General features: G+C 42.4%; 2 protein-coding genes across 3 annotated transcripts in view; both read left to right on the top strand.

The window, feature by feature from the left end:
• LOC115150075 (serine/threonine-protein phosphatase 4 regulatory subunit 1) overlaps positions 1–4,143 on the top strand; it is a 31,587-nt gene extending 27,444 nt beyond the window's left edge. Inside the window, exons 19-20 of one of the 2 annotated variants that reach the window (XM_029692981.1) lie at positions 72–213; positions 2,265–4,143. In XM_029692981.1, coding sequence (XP_029548841.1) covers positions 72–213; positions 2,265–2,410 — 288 coding nt within the window. In that variant the 3' untranslated portion in view covers positions 2,411–4,143. The remainder of the gene's footprint in view (positions 1–71; positions 214–2,264) is intronic. The other variant, XM_029692982.1, reaches the window with a different exon arrangement.
• Positions 4,144–13,507: 9,364 nt separating this feature from the next.
• Positions 13,508–18,281, top strand: LOC115150074 (ankyrin repeat domain-containing protein 60). Its single transcript, XM_029692979.1, has 4 exons — positions 13,508–14,077; positions 14,357–14,487; positions 15,237–15,402; positions 17,243–18,281. Exons 1-4 carry the CDS (start codon positions 13,786–13,788, stop codon positions 17,686–17,688), a joined length of 1,035 nt encoding a protein of 344 aa, XP_029548839.1. The 5' UTR covers positions 13,508–13,785; the 3' UTR covers positions 17,689–18,281.
• Positions 18,282–21,010: the final 2,729 nt, after the last annotated feature.

The following is a 21,010-nucleotide window of genomic DNA, read 5'->3' as shown; positions in this document are numbered from 1 at the left end:
TCTGTTGCATTCCCTAATGAACACAACCCTGCTGTTTTTTCTATTAACTCTCTCTCCGCTGTGTTCCCCAGGCCATCGTGGAGGAGGACTGTATGCCCATGGACCAGTTTGCCCAGCACCTCCTCCCCAGTCTCCTCAGCCTGTCGTTGGACCCCGTGGCCAACGTCCGCGTGCTGGTGGCCAAAGCAATGCGGCAGAGTGTCATGGAGAAAGGTAAAGACTGGGCCCTCTTATCTACCCAATAATGTTTCATGCATGTAGATGCTTTATGCTATTGAGGAAGTCAAGAATGAAATAGAACATAATTTGTCTTTGAGAGGGAATATGTCTCTCACATTTTAAAAGCTCACACCAGAAAATCCACTTTTTTGAGTTGAAAGATGATGGCCAGCCAGAGCTTACCCATGATGTTATAAATGATTTACTTCAGTAGGTCATCATTTTAGTGAAAGTGTGATATATTTGGACTTGAAGTGGGAAATCCAAGGTGGGACATTTGTGAAATCTGTGTCAATGCCATGTCTTTTCCTATGAGAGAACGTGCAAATTCTTTTCAGAGTACATTTCTTTTCAGGGCTGGGTTTAATTTAAATGTTACCACCCACCAGCATGGCATTGTTTATTAATCAGAAACGGCTGCAAAGTTCTTCCTCTTAGCAAATGAACTGAGCCAAATCAGCCTTTCGTCCTGAGCCATGGAGCATGTTAAAAAATTTTTTTTATTTATTTTATTTCACCTTTATTTAACCAGGTAGGCAAGTTGAGAACAAGTTCTCATTTACAACTGCGACCTGGCCAAGATAAAGCAAAGCAGTTCGACACATATAACAACACAGAGTTACACATGGAGTAAAACAAACATACAGTCAATAATACAGTAGAAAAATAAGTCTATATACAATGTGAGCAAATGAGGTGAGATAAGGGAGGTAAAGGCAATAAATAGGCCATGGTGGCGAAGTAAATATAATATAGCAATTAAAACAATGGAATGGTAGATTTGACAGATGAGTGTGCAAAGTAGAAATACTGGGGTGCAAAGGAGATAAATAAATACAGTAGGGGAAGAGGTAGTTGTTTGGGCTATTTATAGATGGGCTATGTACAGGTGCAGTGATCTGTGAGCTGCTCTGACAGCTGGTGCTTAAAGCTAGAGGGAGATAAGTGTTTCCAGTTTCAGAGATTTTTGTAGTTCGTTCCAGTCATTGGCAGCAGAGAACTGGAAGGAGAGGCGGCCAAAGGAGGAATTGGCTTTGGGGGTGACAAGTGAGATAGCTCACACCAGATATATATATCTCCTTTTAGTGATACAAGGCAACCTCCAGTGTTTCAAACAGAGGACTTGATTGACATGATGTGTATGGGAATGTTCTTAAACAGATTATAACCTGGATGGTTCGAGCCCTGAATACTGATTGGCTGACAGTCGTGGTACTGTAATCAGACCATATACCACAGGTATGACAAAACATGTATTTTTACTGCTCTTATTACAATGGTAACCAGTTTATAATAGCAATAAGGCACCTCTGGGGTTTGTGGGTTATGGCCAATATACCACGGCTAAGGGCTGTATCCAGTCACTCCGTGTTGCGTCATGCTTAAGAACAGTCCTTAGCCATGGTATATTGGCCATATACCACACCTCCTGGTGCCTTATTGCTTAAATAGAAACAGAAATGCACGTATGATGCAATACACATGAAATGAATAAATAGCAAGAGAAGAGCATAACTACTAAGAGCATAACTACTAATTATATTGAATAGAGCAATACCAATAGGCAAGTCAAGCACACTACATGATAATAAATGGTGACTGGTCTTGCAAGTACATTTACATTTTAGTCATTTATCCAGAGCGACATCCAGTTAGTGAGTCTTTCCCAGTTCCAACAGATTTTCTCTCTCGTTGCGTGTTGTTGTTTTTTTCTCCTCCCAAAATGTGTTACGCAGTATGTTCCAATATCCAAACGGGCATACCACTTAGAATATTGTTTTCCCTCTCTCTTCTGTGGACTATTTTCTCCCTTAATTTTGTTGTTAAGGTTTTTCCCTCTATTCCTCATTGTTTCCTATAGTTCTCCATATTTCCCCAGTTTCCTACATTCTTATATTTAATTATGTTAAGTACTGCCCACTGGTCCACCCATTAGGGCCTCATTGACTTGAATTGGGACACCCATTCTAGTAATTATATTTCTATAGTTGTGACCCATGTAAAATGCACTTTAAATAAATACTGACTTGACTTTGTACTTGCAGCGTACTTCAAAGAGCCGGGCAGTGCCTACTTAGAAGAGCTGGAGGAGACGGCGATGACCCTGCAGGCGGACAAGGACAGAGACGTACGCTTCTTTGCCAGCCTGGACCCCAACATGATGCTTATGGACACTTCTGCCTTAATCTAGAACCAGCCAGCCTGCTCTGACCCACAGCCAATAACTACCACCAGCATCAGACCTGACCAGACCACTCGCCTGCAAGAAATAAAGGCACTGATACATAAACATACAATCAGTCATGTGCTCTCTCTCTCTCTCTCAAACACTCATACACACACACACTCTCATACACACACACACTCTCATACACAGACACTCATACACGCACACTTGATCTGAAAACAGCACCTAGCTAAGCTAAACCAGCCACCGCAAAATGGCGTCCGATCCCAGGTAGAAAACAACGTACCTTGCGGTTCGGCTCGAGTCACCTCAACCCATCCGTATCCAGCTGGTTCTCTCAGGTCCTCTGGTCTCATCACGGTTTCTCTCTCGCTCTCTCTTTTCATCTTGTCTTCAACGACAACCACTACTGCTTAGGAGAATGAACAACCGCACCACTCGGCACGAAACAAAATATGATAATGAACTCATGGCTTCTTCCCTCTGTGTGTTTACTATGTCAATAATGTGATCCAAGTCTACCAGAGACCAATGAAATACCTCTGATTGGACATTACTCAGGCCAGTTTTGCCATAGGGGCGTTTAGCTTATAGAATGAGGTGCAGCGCTTAAGAACGTCACTGATAGAAATGTAATGTATAGATAGACGCACTAGAATTGTGATTCTTCTATATAAAATGCATCTGTACATTCTGTAACGCTGCTCTCCCCTGAATAAACCTCTGGTGTCAGCGGGACCTCTGGTGACAGTCAATTCTGCATCCAAATGGCACCCTATTCCCTTTATAGTGCACTACTTTTGACCAGGGCCCATAGGGCTTTGGTCAAAAAAGTGCACTGTATAGGGAATATGGTGCCATATTGGATGCAGGCCTTCAATTGTGTTTTGGGGTTATTTTGGGTGTTCACGACTCAAGGGTTTATGATAAAGTGACAGAGTTTGTTGTAAACCTGTAGAAAGAAGAAGCAGAAAAAGAGATTGATAGTGTGGTGAAGCACTCCCCCTTATCCACGGTGTAGTCCGTCATTGTAAATAAGAATTTGTTCTTAACTGACTTGCCTAGTAAAATAAAGGTTAAATTAATAAAAATGTAAATCCACTTCAACATTGTGGATTCCAATCCCATTTTGTCTTTTCGGTCAGTTGTACCACTGCACTGACCACAATCAATTGTACAGTATGGTTGTGTGCCCTGGGTTTGTGTTCCAAGATGCACTGACTATTATATCTCATTAGTTGTGAAATGAGTATGTTGGAGAATAAAAAAACTTCCGAACATTGGCAAGCATTGTATAGCTTAACCTGTATAGTGAGGAGATCCAAGGCCAGTTTTAGGGTTTTCTGTAGAGACATGAGTGTGGATATAATGGGAGCTGTCACCAAGTCACTTTTGTAGTCTTTTTAATCTATTTTTTTCTCACCTGTTCACATGGCAACCCATTTTTGACCATAGACACGACTTGAGATCCTAAACTGATTGCGGTGTGGCGTGCATCTCAAGTCTGTATACTACCTAACGCATCTCATCTATCAGCAATTTTCCCCATCTTGTTAATATATATGCATTTTATGAAATGTAATTTTCTTTTCAATTATGTACCATTGTTCAAAGATTTTATATCTGAACTTTGCAATTCATAACCATTGAATATTACAATGGTTTCTTTAAAATATGTTTTATGTAATGTTATTTTTAGTATTCTGTAATTAAATTTATAATATAAATCAGAAAAATCAAGACATTTGTAATGTGTAGCCTGTCTCCAAACTTGTCACGAGAATTTCTATCTCAATGCTCTAACTGAACTTTTTATAACTCCATCTGTATCCTAGCGGTTGTAAGGCTCTAGTTTTAAGAAATAGACAGAGTCCCAGCAAACAAATGATCAGTTCTTTATTCAGAGAGCGCTCTGCCCTTCTAGTGCAGAGCTAGTCTTTTTATACACACGCACACAAGTTCTTATCATGGGCTACTCCCTAGTCAGACAGGCTGTACTTTTCCACTACCCTGGGTGAGGACAGAATCTTCTGTTATCTGTCAATAGCGCCTCTTATCCTTTGTTGTCGCAACTACACCCTGCTTACATGCTTGTTGCACCCTCGACAACTACTATGATTATTATTATTTGACCATGCTGGTCATTTATGAACATTTTAACATCTTGACCATGTTCTGTTATAATATCCACCCGGCACAGCCAGAAGAGGACTGGCCACCCCTCATAGCCTGGTTCCTCTCTAGGTTTCTTCCTAGGTTTTTGGCCTTTCTAGGGAGTTTTTCCTAGCCACCGTGCTTCTTTCACATGCATTGCTTGCTGTTTGGGGTTTTAGGCTGGGTTTCTGTACAGCACTTTGAGATTTCAGCTGATATACGAAGGGCTATATAAATAAATTTGATTTGATTTACATAGCGAGAAAGGAACCCAATGTCCTGGTTCTAATTCTGACTAAACTACACACACCATCAGTTTATAGTCTTATCTAATACATTTCACATAGTACATTTCATATGTCATACAGTTTTGAGTTAGAATATCTTTGTCACTACCTTGAACATATACATTCTTCTATCAAAACTACCTTGTATAACCTGTTAGGGATAGGGGGCAGTATTTACACGGCCGGATAAAAAACGTACCCGATTTAATCTGGTTATTACTACTGCCCAGAAACTAGAATATGCATATAATTATTGGCTTTGGATAGAAAACACCCTAAAGTTTCTAAAACTGTTTGAATGGTGTCTGTGAGTATAACAGAACTCATATGGCAGGCCAAAACCTGAGACGATTCTGTACAGGAAGTGCCCTCTCTGACCATTCCTTGGGCTTCTTGGCTCTCTTTATTGAAAACTGAGGATCTTTGCTGTAACGTGACACTTCCTACGGCTCCCATAGGCTCTCAGAACCCGGGAAAAAGCTGAATGATGTAATTCCAGCCCCTGGCTGAAAAACATTAGTGCCTTTGGTAAGTGGTCTATCAGAGGACAATGAGACTGAGGCGCGTGCACGAGGCGACTCCATGTTTTTATTTTCTCTCTCTTTGAACTAAAACACAGATTCCCAGTCGGAATATTATCGCTTTTTTACGAGAAAAATAGCATAAAAATTGATTTTAAACAGCGGTTGACATGCTTCGAAGTACGGTAATGGAATATTTTGATTTTTTTTGTCACGAAACGCGTCGGGCGCGTCACCCTTCTTTACACTTCGGATAGTGTCTTGAACGCACGAACAAAACAGAGGATATTTGAACATAACTATGGATTATTTTGAACCAAACCAACATTTGTTATTGAAGTAGAAGTCCTGGGAGTGCATTCTGACGAAGAACAGCAAAGGTATAAACATTTTTCTTATAGTAATTCTTGGTGGGTGTCTAAATAGCTAGCCCTGTGATGCCGGGCTATCTACTTAGAATATTGCAAAATGTGCTTTCACCGAAAAGCTATTTTAAAATCGGACATAGCGAGTGCATAGAGGAGTTCTGTATCTATAATTCTTAAAATAATTGTTATGTTTTTTGTGAACGTTTATCGTGAGTAATTTAGTAAATTCACCGGAAGTTTGCGGGGGGTATGCTAGTTCTGAATGTCACATGCTCATGTAAAAATCTGGTTTTTGATATAAATATGAACTTGATTGAACAAAACATGCATGTATTGTATAACATAATGTCCTAGGATTGTCATCTGATGAAGATCATCAAAGGTTAGTGCTGCATTTAGCTGTGGTTTGGGTTTATGTGACATTATATGCTAGCTTGAAAAATGGGTGTCTGATTATTTCTGGCTGGGTACTCTGCTGACATAATCTAATGTTTTGCTTTCGTTGTAAAGCCTTTTTGAAATCGGACAGTGTGGTTAGATTAACGAGAGTCTTGTCTTTAAAATGGTGTAAAATAGTCATATGTTTGAGAAATTGAAGTAATAGCATTTCTAAGGTATTTGAATAACGCGCCACAGGATTCCACTGGCTGTTACGTAGGTGGGACGATTTCGTCCCACCTACCCTAGAGAGGATAACCAACAAATGAATTGTGCAAATGAGTGTCATATCATTGTCACAAAGGTTCAAAACACCTGCAACACAAATTTTTGATTAATATAAAACTCAGCTAGGTAATTTTCCATGAAGAAGAATTGTTACTTGCTTCTTTAAAAGTATTTGTGTGATACTTGAAGTTTAAAATGTAAAGTGAAGCGGTGAAATATAGTCAGTATAATCTATGTTCTGATTACTATCGACAGACTACTACACTGAACAAAAAAATAAACGCAACATATAAAGTGCTCGCCTCGTGTTTCATGAGCTGAAATAAAAGATTACAGAAATGTTTCATATGCACAAAAAGCTTATTTCTCTCATATTTCGTGCACATTTGTTTACATCCCTGTTAGTGAGCATTTTATCCTTTGTCAAGATAATTAATCCAGTTTTGTCACACAACAGAATGCCACAGATGTCTCAAGGTTTGATGGAGCGTGCAATTGGCATGCAGGAATGTCCACCAGAGCTGATCATTTAATGTTAATTTCTCTACCATAAGCCGCCTCCATAACCCGTCATTTTTAAGAATTTGGCAGTATGTCCAGCCTCACATCCGCAGACCACGTGTAACCATGCCAACCCAGGTCCTCCACATCCGGCTTATTTACCTGCAGGATTGTCAGAGGGGGTGAAGAGTATTTATCTTTGTAATAAAGCCTTTTTGTGTGGAAAAACTCATTCTGATTGGCTGGGCTTGGCTCCCCAGTGGGTGGCCTCCCAGGCCCACCCATGGCTGCACCCCTGCCCAGTCATGTGAAATCCATAGATTAGGGCCTTCAATGCCATACAACACTCCTTCCATGGCCTCCGACTGCTCTTAAACGCTAGTAAAACCAAATGCATGCTTTTCAACCGTTCGCTGCCTGCACCCGCCCGCCCGACTAGCATCACTACTCTGGACGGTTCTGACCTAGAATATGTGGACAACTACAAATACCTAGGTTTCTGGCTAGACTGTAAACTCTCCTTCCAGACTCATTTTAAGTCACTGGTATACTTTTATTTACAAAGCCATTTTGGGTTTACTACCTTTTTATTTGGGCATTTTTATTGTTCAGAAATGTGGTGGGTACTCTCTTCGTTCGCGGGACTTTATCCTGCTAACTGTTCCAAATGTCCGAACTGAATTTGGTAAAAGGGCTTTTATGTACTCTGCGCCATCGTCTTGGAACGCCTTACAAAATACTTTTAAACTGGAAGAACTTGTCCCGATTGGTATTTTTAAATCACTGATGAATGATCTTGAGACTGATTCCCTGACATGTCAATGTTTTTAATTTGCTGTTTTTGATTTTGTTATACTCTTGTGAATTCTATGGTTTTTACTAGATTACTTGTAGTTTTTCATGTTGTTTGTCTGTAATTTTTGTAATGACTTGGCGCTGCCTATCTTGGCCAGGACGCTCTTGAAAAAGAGATTTTAAATCTCAATGAGCCCTTCATGGTTAAATAAAGGTTAAATAAAATAAATAAAAAAAGCATCTCCAATCCAAAATCAAATCTAGAATCGACTTTCTATTTCGCAACAAAGCCTCCTTCACTCACGCCGCCAAACTTACCCTAGTAAAACTGACTATCCTACCGATCCTCAACTTCGGCGACGTCATCTACAAAATAGCTTCCAATACTCTACTCACAGTGCCATCCGTTTTGTTACCAAAGCCCCTTATACCACCCACCACTGCGACCTGTATGCTCTAGTCAGCTGGCCCTTGCTACATATTCGTCGCCAGACCCACTGGCTCCAAGTCATCAATAAGTCTATGCTAGGTAAAGCTCCGCCTTATCTCAGCTCACTGGTCATGATAACAACACCCACCCGTAGCACGCGCTCCAGCAGGTATATCTCACTGGTCATCCCCAAAGCCAACACCTCCTTTGGCCACCTTTCCTTCCAGTTCAATGCTGCCAGTGACAGAAACAAATTGCAAAAATCGCTGAAACTGGAGACATATTTCCCTCACTAACTTTAAACATCAGCTATCTGAGCAGCTAACCGATCGCTGCAGCTGTACATAGTCCATCTGTAAATAGCCCACCCAATCTACCTACCTCATCCCCATATTGTTTTTATTTACTTTTATGCTTTTTGCAGATCAGTATCTCTACTTGCACATCATCATCTGCTCACCAATCACTCCAGTGTTAAACTGCTAAATTGTAATTACTTCGCTACTATGGCCTATTTATTGCCTTACCACCTCACGCCATTTGCACACACTGTATATAGACTTTCTTTTTTTTCTATTGTGTTATTGACTGTACGCTTCTTTATTCCATGTGTAACTCTGTGTTGTTGTTTGTGTCGCACTGCTTAGCTTTATCTTGGCCAGGTCGCAGTTGTAAAATGAGAACTTGTTCTCAACTAGCTTACCTGGTTAAATAAAGGTGAAATATATATATATTTTTTAAAGGGCCTAATGAATTTATTTCGACTGATTCCCTTATATGAACTGTAACTCAGTAAAATCTTTTAAATTGTTGCATGTTGCGTTTTATATTTGTGTTCAGTATATATATCACCCTTATTACTTTGGTGTGTGGGGCACTTAGATCACATATTTCATCACAAGTAACTACACTTAGAATACTACGCTTTTACTCATAAGGAATAACAAACATTTTAGACTATTATTTGGGGAGATAAATATGATGGTGCATAATGGAAGAAGTTTAGAAGTTTGTTAGTGTTGAAGAATTGAGGCCGTTGTAGTAGAGACAGAGACTGATGTATACAGGGGTGCAACTTTCACTGGGGATGGGGGGAACATGACATTTTTGTACCCCCCCCCCCCCCCCAGTTTTATCATTGCACTGTGATACATTTTTAAAAACGGCATCGTTGTGCTTTAGGACCATGCGGACGCCTTAGAGCGGTATCAGCCGGCTAGATTTAGGACCGCGAGGACACCACAGAGCCTGCGAACACAGGCAGCTGTTGTCTGTGTGTTGTGCTTTTTCTCCAAGTTGTAAAAGCAAGCATTGCAGAAACTGGCTACTCTTTATTTGACTGATGTAACTGCTGTTTGACTTAACAGAAAAAAGTATTTATTCCCAGTGCTGAGTTAGTAATGCAACTGACATATCATGTAACGTAAGCTACTGCAGTACATGTTTTATCCCCTCCTGTCGGAAGTGAATGAACTAGCTAGCTAGTAGCTACCACAGCCAGTTCAGCTCCAGCTATCTGTCAGGTTGCATTATCTAACAGCTGTTATATGTATGGAAATGTTTTGTAGCCTTTGTTTTGTCCCATTTCAAAAGAAGTAAATGAACCTGGCTAGTTTTTGCCAGTTGATGTACCATTAGAGCTAGCCAAAATTTGGCTAACGTTAGCTTGCTCACTGACTAAAGCTATTATTTTTGCCTCAATCACACCAGACCTGAATCAAGTGATGAAACCAGTGGCCAAACGTGTTTTGACAGCGAAATGTGAGTTTTTATTAGAGTCAGTATATCAATGTAACGTTATTGATCTGTCAGTTTCCCTAGATAATTACCTATTTTTTCACACTGACAAGGTATAAACAGCTCTACAGGTTTCACTGTCATGGTGCACAGTCAGTACCAACACTATGCTCATCATGTCTTAGCAGGATCAGATGGTGACAGGTGTCCCAGCAGGGTCAGACAGCTAGGGAAGACCACCTCAGGTTAATTTAGCAGTATATAACAACCAGTGAATGGACACAAAGCTCCATCTTGAATTGATGGTCATTTAATTTATTGAACCATTGATTCTATTCTTGGATAATATTATCTATAAATGTACACCGAGATAATTATTTATCGTGCCTCATCTGAGCAGGATCAGATGGTGACAGTGGTCTCAGCAGGATCAGGCAACCAGGGAAGACCAGTCTGTGACAGTGCTGAGGTGAACTTTATTCTGTGAACACTTTATTCTCTTTGCAGCAAACACTGGACAAGCCAGAAGCTTCAAAGATGTAAACTATTTTAAGGCAGTCTGACAAATCTCTCAAGTTGATTTCCAATCTGTATCAAGGGTTGATAGAGGCTTTTCCCGATGACACAAAACATGTAAAACTAAAATGTGAGGAAGACCTAGGAGACACTAATGATGATGAATGGATACAGATATGTTTGAATGCCATCATGTTCATATAATCTCAGACATAAATGACTGCAGTTTAAGATCATCAATAGTATGTACCAATTTGTAAGTCGCTCTGGATAAGAGCGTCTGCTAAATGACTTAAATGTAAATGTAAATATGCCAGTGAAACTGAATATCATGAACTCAGAAATGTAATTCCTCTGGTGGAGGTGTAAAACACAAAAGGGGACATATTTTCATATGTTATGCTATTGTGAAGGCTGGCTGAATTCTGGCAAAGAGTATGTACTTTTATCTCAGCATGTCTACAGATTATCCCTTCTCCCTGTTTTTGATTGCTTGGAAATGTTGATACTGGAGACTGTTATCAGAAGAAACTGTGTAACTTAGCATTTATTGCGGCTAAGACATGCATTGCCATGAAATGGAAGGTTGGTTATCCTCCTACAATGTCACAATAGCTGACAGAAATGTCAAGTTATGTATTACTAGATTTGATTTATTACAAGATTTAAAAGTATACTGTGCGACAAAAGTACACTGTATTGAAAACATGTGCGTCTATAACTTTCTCACTCATCATTATTCACAATTCATTCAGGATTATCCATAATCATGGTGGCATCCACATTCACGTAGAAGTGTTTAGAAACAGATTATATTCTTATTTACAATCAAAGTAACCCCAAAACTTACCCTAAAGGTGTCATATTAGATTGTGTAGAAATGCAGGAAATGGCCCTCCCGAGTGGTGCAGCGGACTAAGGCACTGCATCTCAGTGCTTGAGGCGTCACTATAGACCCGGGTTCGATCCTAGGCTGTGTCGCAGCCGGCCGTGACCGGGAGACCCATGAGGCGGTGCACAATTGTCCCAGCGTCGTCCAGGCTGGGGGAGGGTTTGGCCCAGCATCGTTCGAGTTAGGGGAGAATTTGGCCCAGCATTGTTCGGGTTAGGGGAGGGTTTGGCCCAGCGTCATTTGGGTTAGGTGACGGTTTGGCCAGCCGGGATGTCCATGTCCCATTGCGCTCTAGCAACTCCTGTGGCGGTCTGGGCGCATGCATGCTGACACAGTCGCCAGTTGTACGGTGTTTCCTCTGACACATTGGTACAGCTGGCTTTCGAGTTAATGGGGGAGGACTCCCACTGACAGCGCATTAAGCAAACAAAAAAACTCTCGCAATAAGAACTGGAATTACATGGCTCTATTACTGGACTCTCTGTTTAACACAAATAGCTGAATGGGAAAAGAGACTGTCACTGGTAACCATGGTTACGAGGAGGGGATACTATAATATAATGTTGTTTTGTCTGTAACTTACCACCCTTCTCGTAGAGAAAAACACTTGAGCTAATTATAACACACAAAGAAAGCAATCTAATTAAATGCATCATTCTAACATTGCCTAAAATTATGAATAACATACTAATGAGATACACCTATACAAGCAATATAACAATGCCAATGTACAAACTATGTCATATGTAAGGATAAGCGGTTAAGAGGCAAGCGACATAATTCAGAGCATGGGCCATTCTTACAGTATTTTCCCCGTACACCAAGTCAGAACCGTAGGATAAATAACGGTGGCACATAAGCAGACAATGAAAGCTCTTACAATGGGGGTACGTAAGCAGACAATGAAAGCTCTTACAATGGAGGTACGTAAGCAGCTGTTACAATATTAGATGATGGCATTTCTCTAAAACAGGCTATAGGCTATATGTGGACCACCAAGTCAGAACAGTTGTACAAACAGGCCCTGCAGTGTGTCTCATAATTGCCACACAATTTAATGCATGCTATAATTCTGGCAAACACGTACCTATTTTCTTCCGTTTGTTGGTTGTAAAGGTCGATGGCTCATATATATAAGGTGTCTAGCTGAGTCAAAACGTTTGATTTCCCCAGTAGTCTGAGTTCAACAGCATTATCTATATGTGATGCACAATTCACATGTTTTGAGACCCTTTCAGACAGATGTTTTAAGTCCTTAAACCCAGACTTGGACCACACACCCTCTCCACTGAATAGCAGGCAGGGGAAGCAAATAGTGATTGCTTTGAGTTTCTTGCAGTTAGCCACTGCTTCCTTCCAAACCACTCATAGTTGAATTTGTGAGTTCCGACTTGTTGTGTAATGTTTATGGCCAATGAGCACCGAGACGTTTCATCTCTAATTTCTCTTCATATGATAAGGATGGAAAAGGATTTGCCAGTAGATTGTCAACGTGATTCATGATGACGACTGCTTGTCTAGCTTGCTTGCTAAGATTTTGAAAGTACGATGTTGACATGATCCGTCTAATCAAAGCTAGGGTAGAAAAAACTTGATTTGACATCATTTTATCTGTGGCCAATGACCTTCAGCCTTCTTGGATGGGCACTTCTACTGTAAATCTATGGCAGCACCCAAAGGGGCTTGAACATTTTACCTCTTCCTGTAGATTTTGTGGTGACCTATTGTCCACATGAGTGACAGAACACTGAGCCAATCACGGAGCAACTAGAGAACATTACCAACCTCTACATTCTGTATTTTCCGCTGCCTGCCCCACCACCACAGAAAGCACTGAACTAGGCTGAAACACCTGTATTTTAGAGCTGCCTTACTCAAGAAAGCAAAAAAGAGGCCATGTTTGTATGTGGCTTTATCAACTCAATATTATTTATTTTTTTACATTGTTTGCCAACTGATATGTGACGCGTATTAATGCCAAAATGATATGCAAAACAGGCACCAAAACATATTATAGATAACGTTATTATTATTTCTTAATTTATTTTTAGCTAAGTAGGTGTGGCTCAAAACCACTGGTTGGTAAAGCTGAGGAAATTATGAGATCAAATTGTTGCGCTCCCTCACCTAAAAATCACCACTGACGATATAGCCTATTTCAAATGTGATTGCTGAGCCAATCACGTTACAAAGTCAGAAATAAGTTGTACAGAATTTAAAATGCGACTGCTGTCGCAAATCTATTAAAAAGTGGGTCTACCTCCTGACCATAATATACCAGGTATTTCCAAGTCAATATAACTATTATGAAAGATTAGATTTTATTTAACTGTGTGTATGTTATTGTTGCACATGCGCCGAAAGCGCAACAATAGGATTCTAACGTCTATCACCATAGCAACAGTAATAGTCAGACACAACATTCCAAACGGAAGAGAATTCATGAATTCATTATTTTCCAATTCTAAACCCTTTGCAATCTGCAAAAAATATTGATTGCGTTGCAATCCAATGGCATATTTTTACACCTCAACGAAGATTTCACTTCAGGTACCGAGACCCAAAAGTGCGATGATTTACCGCGACATCGACTTGAAGAGTGTACCGAGACCAAAAAGTGCAATTTACCGTGACCCGTCGAAGAAAGTCAAGTTCAGTCTTGGTGCCAGGCTGCGTGAAACGGGAGAGATGTTCGTTGTGCCCGACTGCCACCATAATATGAGAATCAGAGAGCTAAAAAACGCCATGGAATTAGTGGTTGGGATTCCCACAGACTTCCAGAGAGTATGCTACCTGGATAATGGTAAAATAAATACTTTTGATGTCATTTGCTGGTTTAACTGTTGACATATTTTAATGAGAAATGGGGAGTTGTTGTTGATTAATTGATTAGATATGTATCCATTGATTTTTATTGGGTTCAATGAAGTTAGAATCACGTCCCTTATAAATCTCAAATGTAGGCTAGCAGTGACAGGCCCGTCATGGTGAACATTCTATTGAGGGCGTTTTCCAGTCAGACTAATTATCTGATGATGTGCTTCTCTGACCAGACCTAATGTATACTCTCTCCACCCAACAGGTGACCTATGTGATGACACCACTATTCACTGTAATGACATCGTCCCTGGAACTACTGTCACCCTGATGATCTGGCCTTATGATGGATGGGCTGAGCTTGTGATAGCTGCAGCTACTGGGGATGTATTCAAGGTGATGTGGCATGAAAGAAAAACCTAGAATAGTCTACAGCAGTCATACACAGAGACTCTCAATGGCTCAGGTCATTATTGATCATAGTACAGTCTTCCCTGTGGGCACAGTCTTCCCTATGGCTCAGTTGGTAGAGCATGGTGTGTGCAAAGCCAGGGTTGTGGGTTCGATTCCCACGGGGGGCCAGTACTAAAAAAAAATGCATGAAATGAAATGTATGCATTCACTACTGTAAGTCGCTCTGGATAAGAGCGTCTGCCAAATGACTAAAATGTAAATGTAATAGTAAAAAAAAAGTGGCTTCCAAGTGGTGCGGCAGTCTAAGGCGATGCATCTCAGTGCTAGAGGTGTCACTACAGACTCTGGTTCGATTCCAGGCTGTATCACAACCGGCCGTGATTGGGCGGCACACAATTGGCCCAGCGTCTTCCGGGTTAGGGTTTGGCCGGGGTCAGCCGTCATTGTTAATAAGAATTTGTTCTTAACTGACTTGCCTAGTTAAATAAAGGTAAAAAAAACATCATCACCTAATAGCAATACTGCATTTCTTTACCAGACTTGCTGAAAGATCCACCTCCTTATTTGATCTAATGTGGCTAGCCTGTAATTACTGCACATCTAAACAGCATCTCACAGCTGCTATTACAACCTGTAGACCTTATTTACTTCACTCTTCCCCTTTTTTTAGGATGAACATTTCCATCGACTTTTCACACATGAAATGACTATTTTCTCTTTATTTCATGTAGCTCAAGAGTGTGATGTCCAAACCAGCACCTCCACGTTCCTCCCATCTCAGTGCTATGGGTTCCATGAGAGGAGCTCCCTCCTGGCTCTCTCACCGTCTCTTCTCTGCTCTGTTCATCAGTGCCCACCGTGGACACATGCCCGCTGTCCGCTTCCTGCTCCAACAAGGTACCCTCCACCACAGAGGCAAAACATCTGGATATCACCGGCACACTGGAAAAACCTTGTATCTCACTTGGGTGATTTTGATAAATATTATTTTTACATAAATTGAATGTAGACATCCCCCTCAGAGGCATGATGCCCATAGGGGGCACAGGGGCAGGTGCCCCCTCAGATATTTTTTATCAATCAAGTAAGAGTAGCTAGCTTGTCTAACTATCTTAGCTGGCATGCCTGTGTAACAGTGTAGGTTCCGTCCCTCTCTTCGCTCGAACCAGGGACCCTTGCACACATCAACAACTGACACCCCGCGAAGCATCGTTACCCATCGCGCCACAAAAGCCACGGCCGTTGCAAGGGGAAACCCTACTTCAAGTCTCAGAGCAAGTGATGTCACTGATTGAAACGCTATTAGCGCGCACCACCGCTAACTAACTAGCCATTTCACATCGGTTACACTCACCCCCCCTTTGACCTCCTCCTTTACCGCAGCAACCAATGATCTGGGTCAACAGCATCAATGTAACAGTGTAGGTTCCGTCCCTCTCTTCGCCCCAACCTGGGCTCGAACCAGGGACCCTTGCACACATCAACAACTGACACCCCGCGAAGCATCGTTACCCATCGCGCCACAAAAGCCGCGGCGCACCACCGCTAACTAACTAGCCATTTCACATCGGTTACACCTGCTGGCAAGGTTGGTAGACATTAGAAAAGCAAGCACTAAGTAAATGTACTGAATAAGACTCGTATTAATTTCAATCTTTTACCCAGATTTTAGGTAGAAATACAGAGAAGCATATTTACTTCATTAAAATAAAAGAACCACCAGTCAGGATACAGACAGCTCAAGAGTTATGCGTAGATATGCAGAAAAATATTGATTTGCTATTTTTTACATGGAATTTGACATAATGATTATGGCTGTAGATTGTGTTTGAAAAAGCTAAACTCTCCAATTTATGGACGGGGGAGCTAGCCCCTTTCCGGACTACTGTCGTGGAATATTCTAATCAAGTGAGAGAGACTGTAATTTCTTCAAACAATCGTCATTATTCAATATCGATTAATTATTGGAATAATGAGACTAGTCAAACCAACACTCTTGACTGTTGGGCCGAGGAGCCTAAGAATGCTTAGTCATGGCTGGTTCCACCCCTCCCATGCAGATTGGGGGGCACCATAAGCCACTTTGGGTTTAACCTGTGGTCATCTGCACTAGAGTGTTGTTTTAACCCCACCTTGGCTTAGTTTCCCAGATGCCAGGATGATTAGAACAATAAGGGATTGTTCGAAACTCTTCCAGGCTATCTCGCTTACATTGACCACATCTTATCTCTGGAATGCCAGCTGTAGGTTTTTAGGCTCCTCTCAGTTCACACAGACATAGATGAGAACTATTTAAAAACTCTAAAATATTTCATAAAACAACCATTCATTGCATCAACAATATTATAACATAATCTTGTAATTATGCTACCATACCACCCCCCAGCCATCCTCACATACTTTGTTCCCCCTCAGATTTTTGTGTGCATGACTGATCCCCTTCCATGCTCTGTGAAAACAATATTTCTGTAGGACTAATATAAATAATAATACCTTGTGAACTTCGATTAATAAATAACAATAGGTCTGAAAAAAAGGATTTATTATTTTTAATTCCTGAAGATGTAACTTTTTGGAGGTACAGGGTTTTTCCGGTACGCTGGCAGTATCTGTGTCATGTTAATTCGGTCATGCGACGGAAAACGTTTGGCAGAAGAAAGCAAAAGTCAAGCCAGTCTCTCCTTGTTTTAGTCCATTTTCTTTCTGTCTGCCTAACAAACTTGATCCTGTTATCTAGGGGCCAATGTTAAGGGCCAGACTCCCCTGGGGCGCAGTGCCCTCCACGCGGCAGCCGCCCAGGGCCAGTTGCAGTCCATACAGGAGCTACTGGTGTGCGGTGCCCCACACCAACTGGAGGACGCTGAGGGCATGACGGCTCTGAGAACCGCCACGCGCTGGGGCCAGAGGAAGAGCACCCGGCAGCTCTTCCTCTTCCACTGGCAGGAGCGTGCACAGGGCGTGCGCCTCAAGCCTCACCTGGACGAGACAGAACTGTTCGCCCACCAGAAACATGACTCCCAGCTACGCACCTGGCACCGCGGTGCCCACGCTCAGAGATACATGGCCCACCTGGGGCACTGTAGCCGTGGGGTGGAGGGCAGGGTGGAAGTGAGGCAGCTGGGGCCGCCGCAGAACACAGCCATGAGGGCCCAGGCAAGGAGGGCGTGGATGGGGGATGCGTGACCAGAGCTGCAGGTCAAGAACAGGGCGGATGGCCAAGAGCCTGGTCCTGGAGAGCCGTGAACGCAGGATTTTATTCCAGCCCAGCACTAACACACCAGTTCCTAACTACTCTGGATTGAATCGCATGAGCAGTCGGATCATTTGAATCAGATGTGTTAGTGTTGGGTTGGAACAAAAACCTGCTAACAGACAATGTTTCCCCCTTGTTCATTTAGTCAGAAGTCAGAAGTTTGCCTACCTCTCCCACGTCGGACGTTGAGTAAGCGCTTTCGCAACGGTTCCGAGCAGCAAGACTCCCTTCATGAATTCATCAAGAGGCAGAAAATTAGATGAACTGACATTTATAATCAAGATAAGCCAATGAAAACAAAGGTGCAGCATAAGGGTGCAATTACATTAGTCAGATATGGGGAAATAAGATGTCTTGAGCAACCTGGACGACAGAATGTGACACTGCTTATTGGTGAATAAAAGTAGAAACCAGAGAAATGAGAACAATGTTGTAAAAAAAATTGAAATACTGTATGAAAAATGCCAATTCAAAGGGAGTTGAAAACTGTTAAATGGGGAATAAACTACCTTTAACGTTTAAATGATTGTAGTCGTGAACTGTTCTATCAAACAAATGCATTGCCGTTGGACCATGGCAGCATATAGTGCCTTGGGAAAGTATTCAGACCCTTTGACTTTTCCACATTTTGTTACTTTACTGCCATATTCTAAAATGTATTATATAATTTTTTTCTCACATCAATCTACACACAATACCCCATAATGACAAAGCGAAAACAGGTTTTTAGAATTTTTTGCAAATTAAAAATTAAAAACAGAAATACGTTATTTACATAAGTATTCAGCCCCTTTGCTATGGGACTTGAAATTGAACTCAGTTTCATCCTGTTTCCATTGATCATCCTTGATATGTTTTTACAACTTGATTTGAGTCCACCTGTTGTAAATTCAATTGGTTGGAAATTATTTGGAAAGGCAAACACATGTCTATAAGGTTCCACAGTTGACAGTGCATGTTAGAGCAAATACCAAGCTATGAGGTTGAAGGAATTGTCCGTAGAGCTCCGAGACAGGATTGTGTTGAGGCACAGATCTGGGGAAGGGTACCAAAACATTTCTGCAGCATTGGAGGTCCCCAAGAACACATTGGCCTCCATCATTCTTAAATGGAAGAAGTTTGGAACCACCAAAACTCTAGCCGCCCGGCCAAACTAAGCAATCGGGGTAGAAGGGCCTTGGTCAGGGAGGTGACCAAGAACCCGATGGTCACTCTGACAGGGCTCCAGAGTTCTGCAGCTCTCCACCAATCAGGCCTTTATGGTAGAGTGGCCAGACCGAAGCCAAGATTTTCTGGTGTGATGAAACCAAGATTGAACTCTTTGGCCTGAATGGCAAGCGTCACTTCTGGAGGAAACCTGGCACCATCCCTACGGTGAAGCATGGTGGTGGCAGCATCATGCTGTGGGGATGTTTTTCAGCAGTAGGGACTGGGAGACTAGTCAGGTTCAAGGTAAAGATGAACGGAGCAAAGTGTAGAGAGATGCTTGATGACAACCTGCCCCATAGCGCTCAGACTGGGGCGAAGGTTCACCTTACAACAGGACAACGACAGCGCATAGCCAAGACAACGCAGGAGTGGTTTCGGGACAAGTCTCTGAATGTCCTTTAGTGTCTGAGCCAGAGCCCGGACTTGAACCCGATCTAACATCTCTGGAGAAAGTGAAGGGCTCTGAATACTTCCTGAATGCACTGTATACAGGGGAGTAATGGTAGTATTAATACACTGCTCAAAAAAATAAAGGGAACACTTAAACAACACAATGTAACTCCAAGTCAATCACACTTCTGTGAAATCAAACTGTCCACTTAGGAAGCAACACTGATTGACAATACATTTCACATGCTGTTGTGCAAATGGAATAGACAACAGGTGGAAATTATAGGCAATTAGCAAGACACCCCCAATAAAGGAGTGGTTCTGCAGGTGGGGACCACAGACCACTTCTCAGTTCCTATGCTTCCTGGCTGATGTTTTGGTCACTTTCTAATGCTGGCGGTGCTTTCACTCTAGTGGTAGCATGAGACGGAGTCTACAACCCACACAAGTGGCTCAGGTAGTGCAGCTCATCCAGGATGGCACATCAATGCGAGCTGTGGCAAGAAGGTTTGCTGTGTCTGTCAGCGTAGTGTCCAGAGCATGGAGGCGCTACCAGGAGACAGGCCAATACATCAGGAGACGTGGAGGAGGCCGTAGGAGGGCAACAACCCAGCAGCAGGACCGCTACCTCTGCCTTTGTGCAAGGAGGAGCAGGAGAAGCACTGCCAGAGCCCTGCAAAATGACCTCCAGCAGGCCACAAATGTGCATGTGTCTGCTCAAACGGTCAGAAACAGACTCCATGAGGGTGGTATGAGGGCCCGACGTCCACAGGTGGGGGTTGTGCTTACAGCCCAACACCGTGCAGGACGTTTGGCATTTGCCAGAGAACACCAAGATTTGCAAATTTTCCACTGGCGCCCTGTGCTCTTCATAGATGAAAGCAGGTTCACAATGAGCACATGTGACAGACGTGACAGTCTGGAGACGCCGTGGAGAACGTTCTGCTGCCTGCAACATCCTCCAGCATGACCGGTTTGGCGGTGGGTCAGTCATGGTGTGGGGTGGCATTTCTTTGGGGGGCCGCACAGCCCTCCATGTGCTCGCCAGAGGTAGCCTGACTGCCATTAGGTACCGAGATGAGATCCTCAGACCCCTTGTGAGACCATATGCTGGTGCGGTTGGCTCTGGGTGCCTCCTAATGCAAGTCAATGCTAGACCTCATGTGGCTGGAGTGTGTCAGCAGTTCCTGCAAGAGGAAGGCATTGATGCTATGGACTGGCCCACCCGTTCCCCAGACCTGAATCCAATTGAGCACATCTGGGACATCATGTCTCGCTCCATCCACCAACGCCACATTGCACCACAGACTGTCCAGGAGTTGGCGGATGCTTTAGTCCAGGTCTGGGAGGAGATCCCTCAGGAGACCATCCTCCACCTCATCAGGAGCATGCCCAGGCATTGTAGGGAGGTCATACAGGCACGTGGAAGCCACACACACTACTGAGCCTCATTTTGACTTGTTTTAAGGACATTACATCAAAGTTGGATCAGCCTGTAGTGTGGTTTTCCACTTTAATTTTGAGTGTGACACCAAATCCAGACCTCCATGGGTTGATAAATTGGATTTCCATTGATTATTTTTGCGTGATTTTGTTGTCAGCACATTCAACTATGTAAAGAAAAAAGTATTTAATAAGATTATTTCATTCATT

Source organism: Salmo trutta, chromosome 16 (genome assembly GCF_901001165.1).
Source record: "Salmo trutta chromosome 16, fSalTru1.1, whole genome shotgun sequence".
Taxonomy (NCBI): Eukaryota; Metazoa; Chordata; class Actinopteri; order Salmoniformes; family Salmonidae; genus Salmo; species Salmo trutta.
The sequence above is the reverse complement of the archived record's forward strand: the minus strand, read 5'-3'. Positions and strand labels throughout refer to the sequence as shown.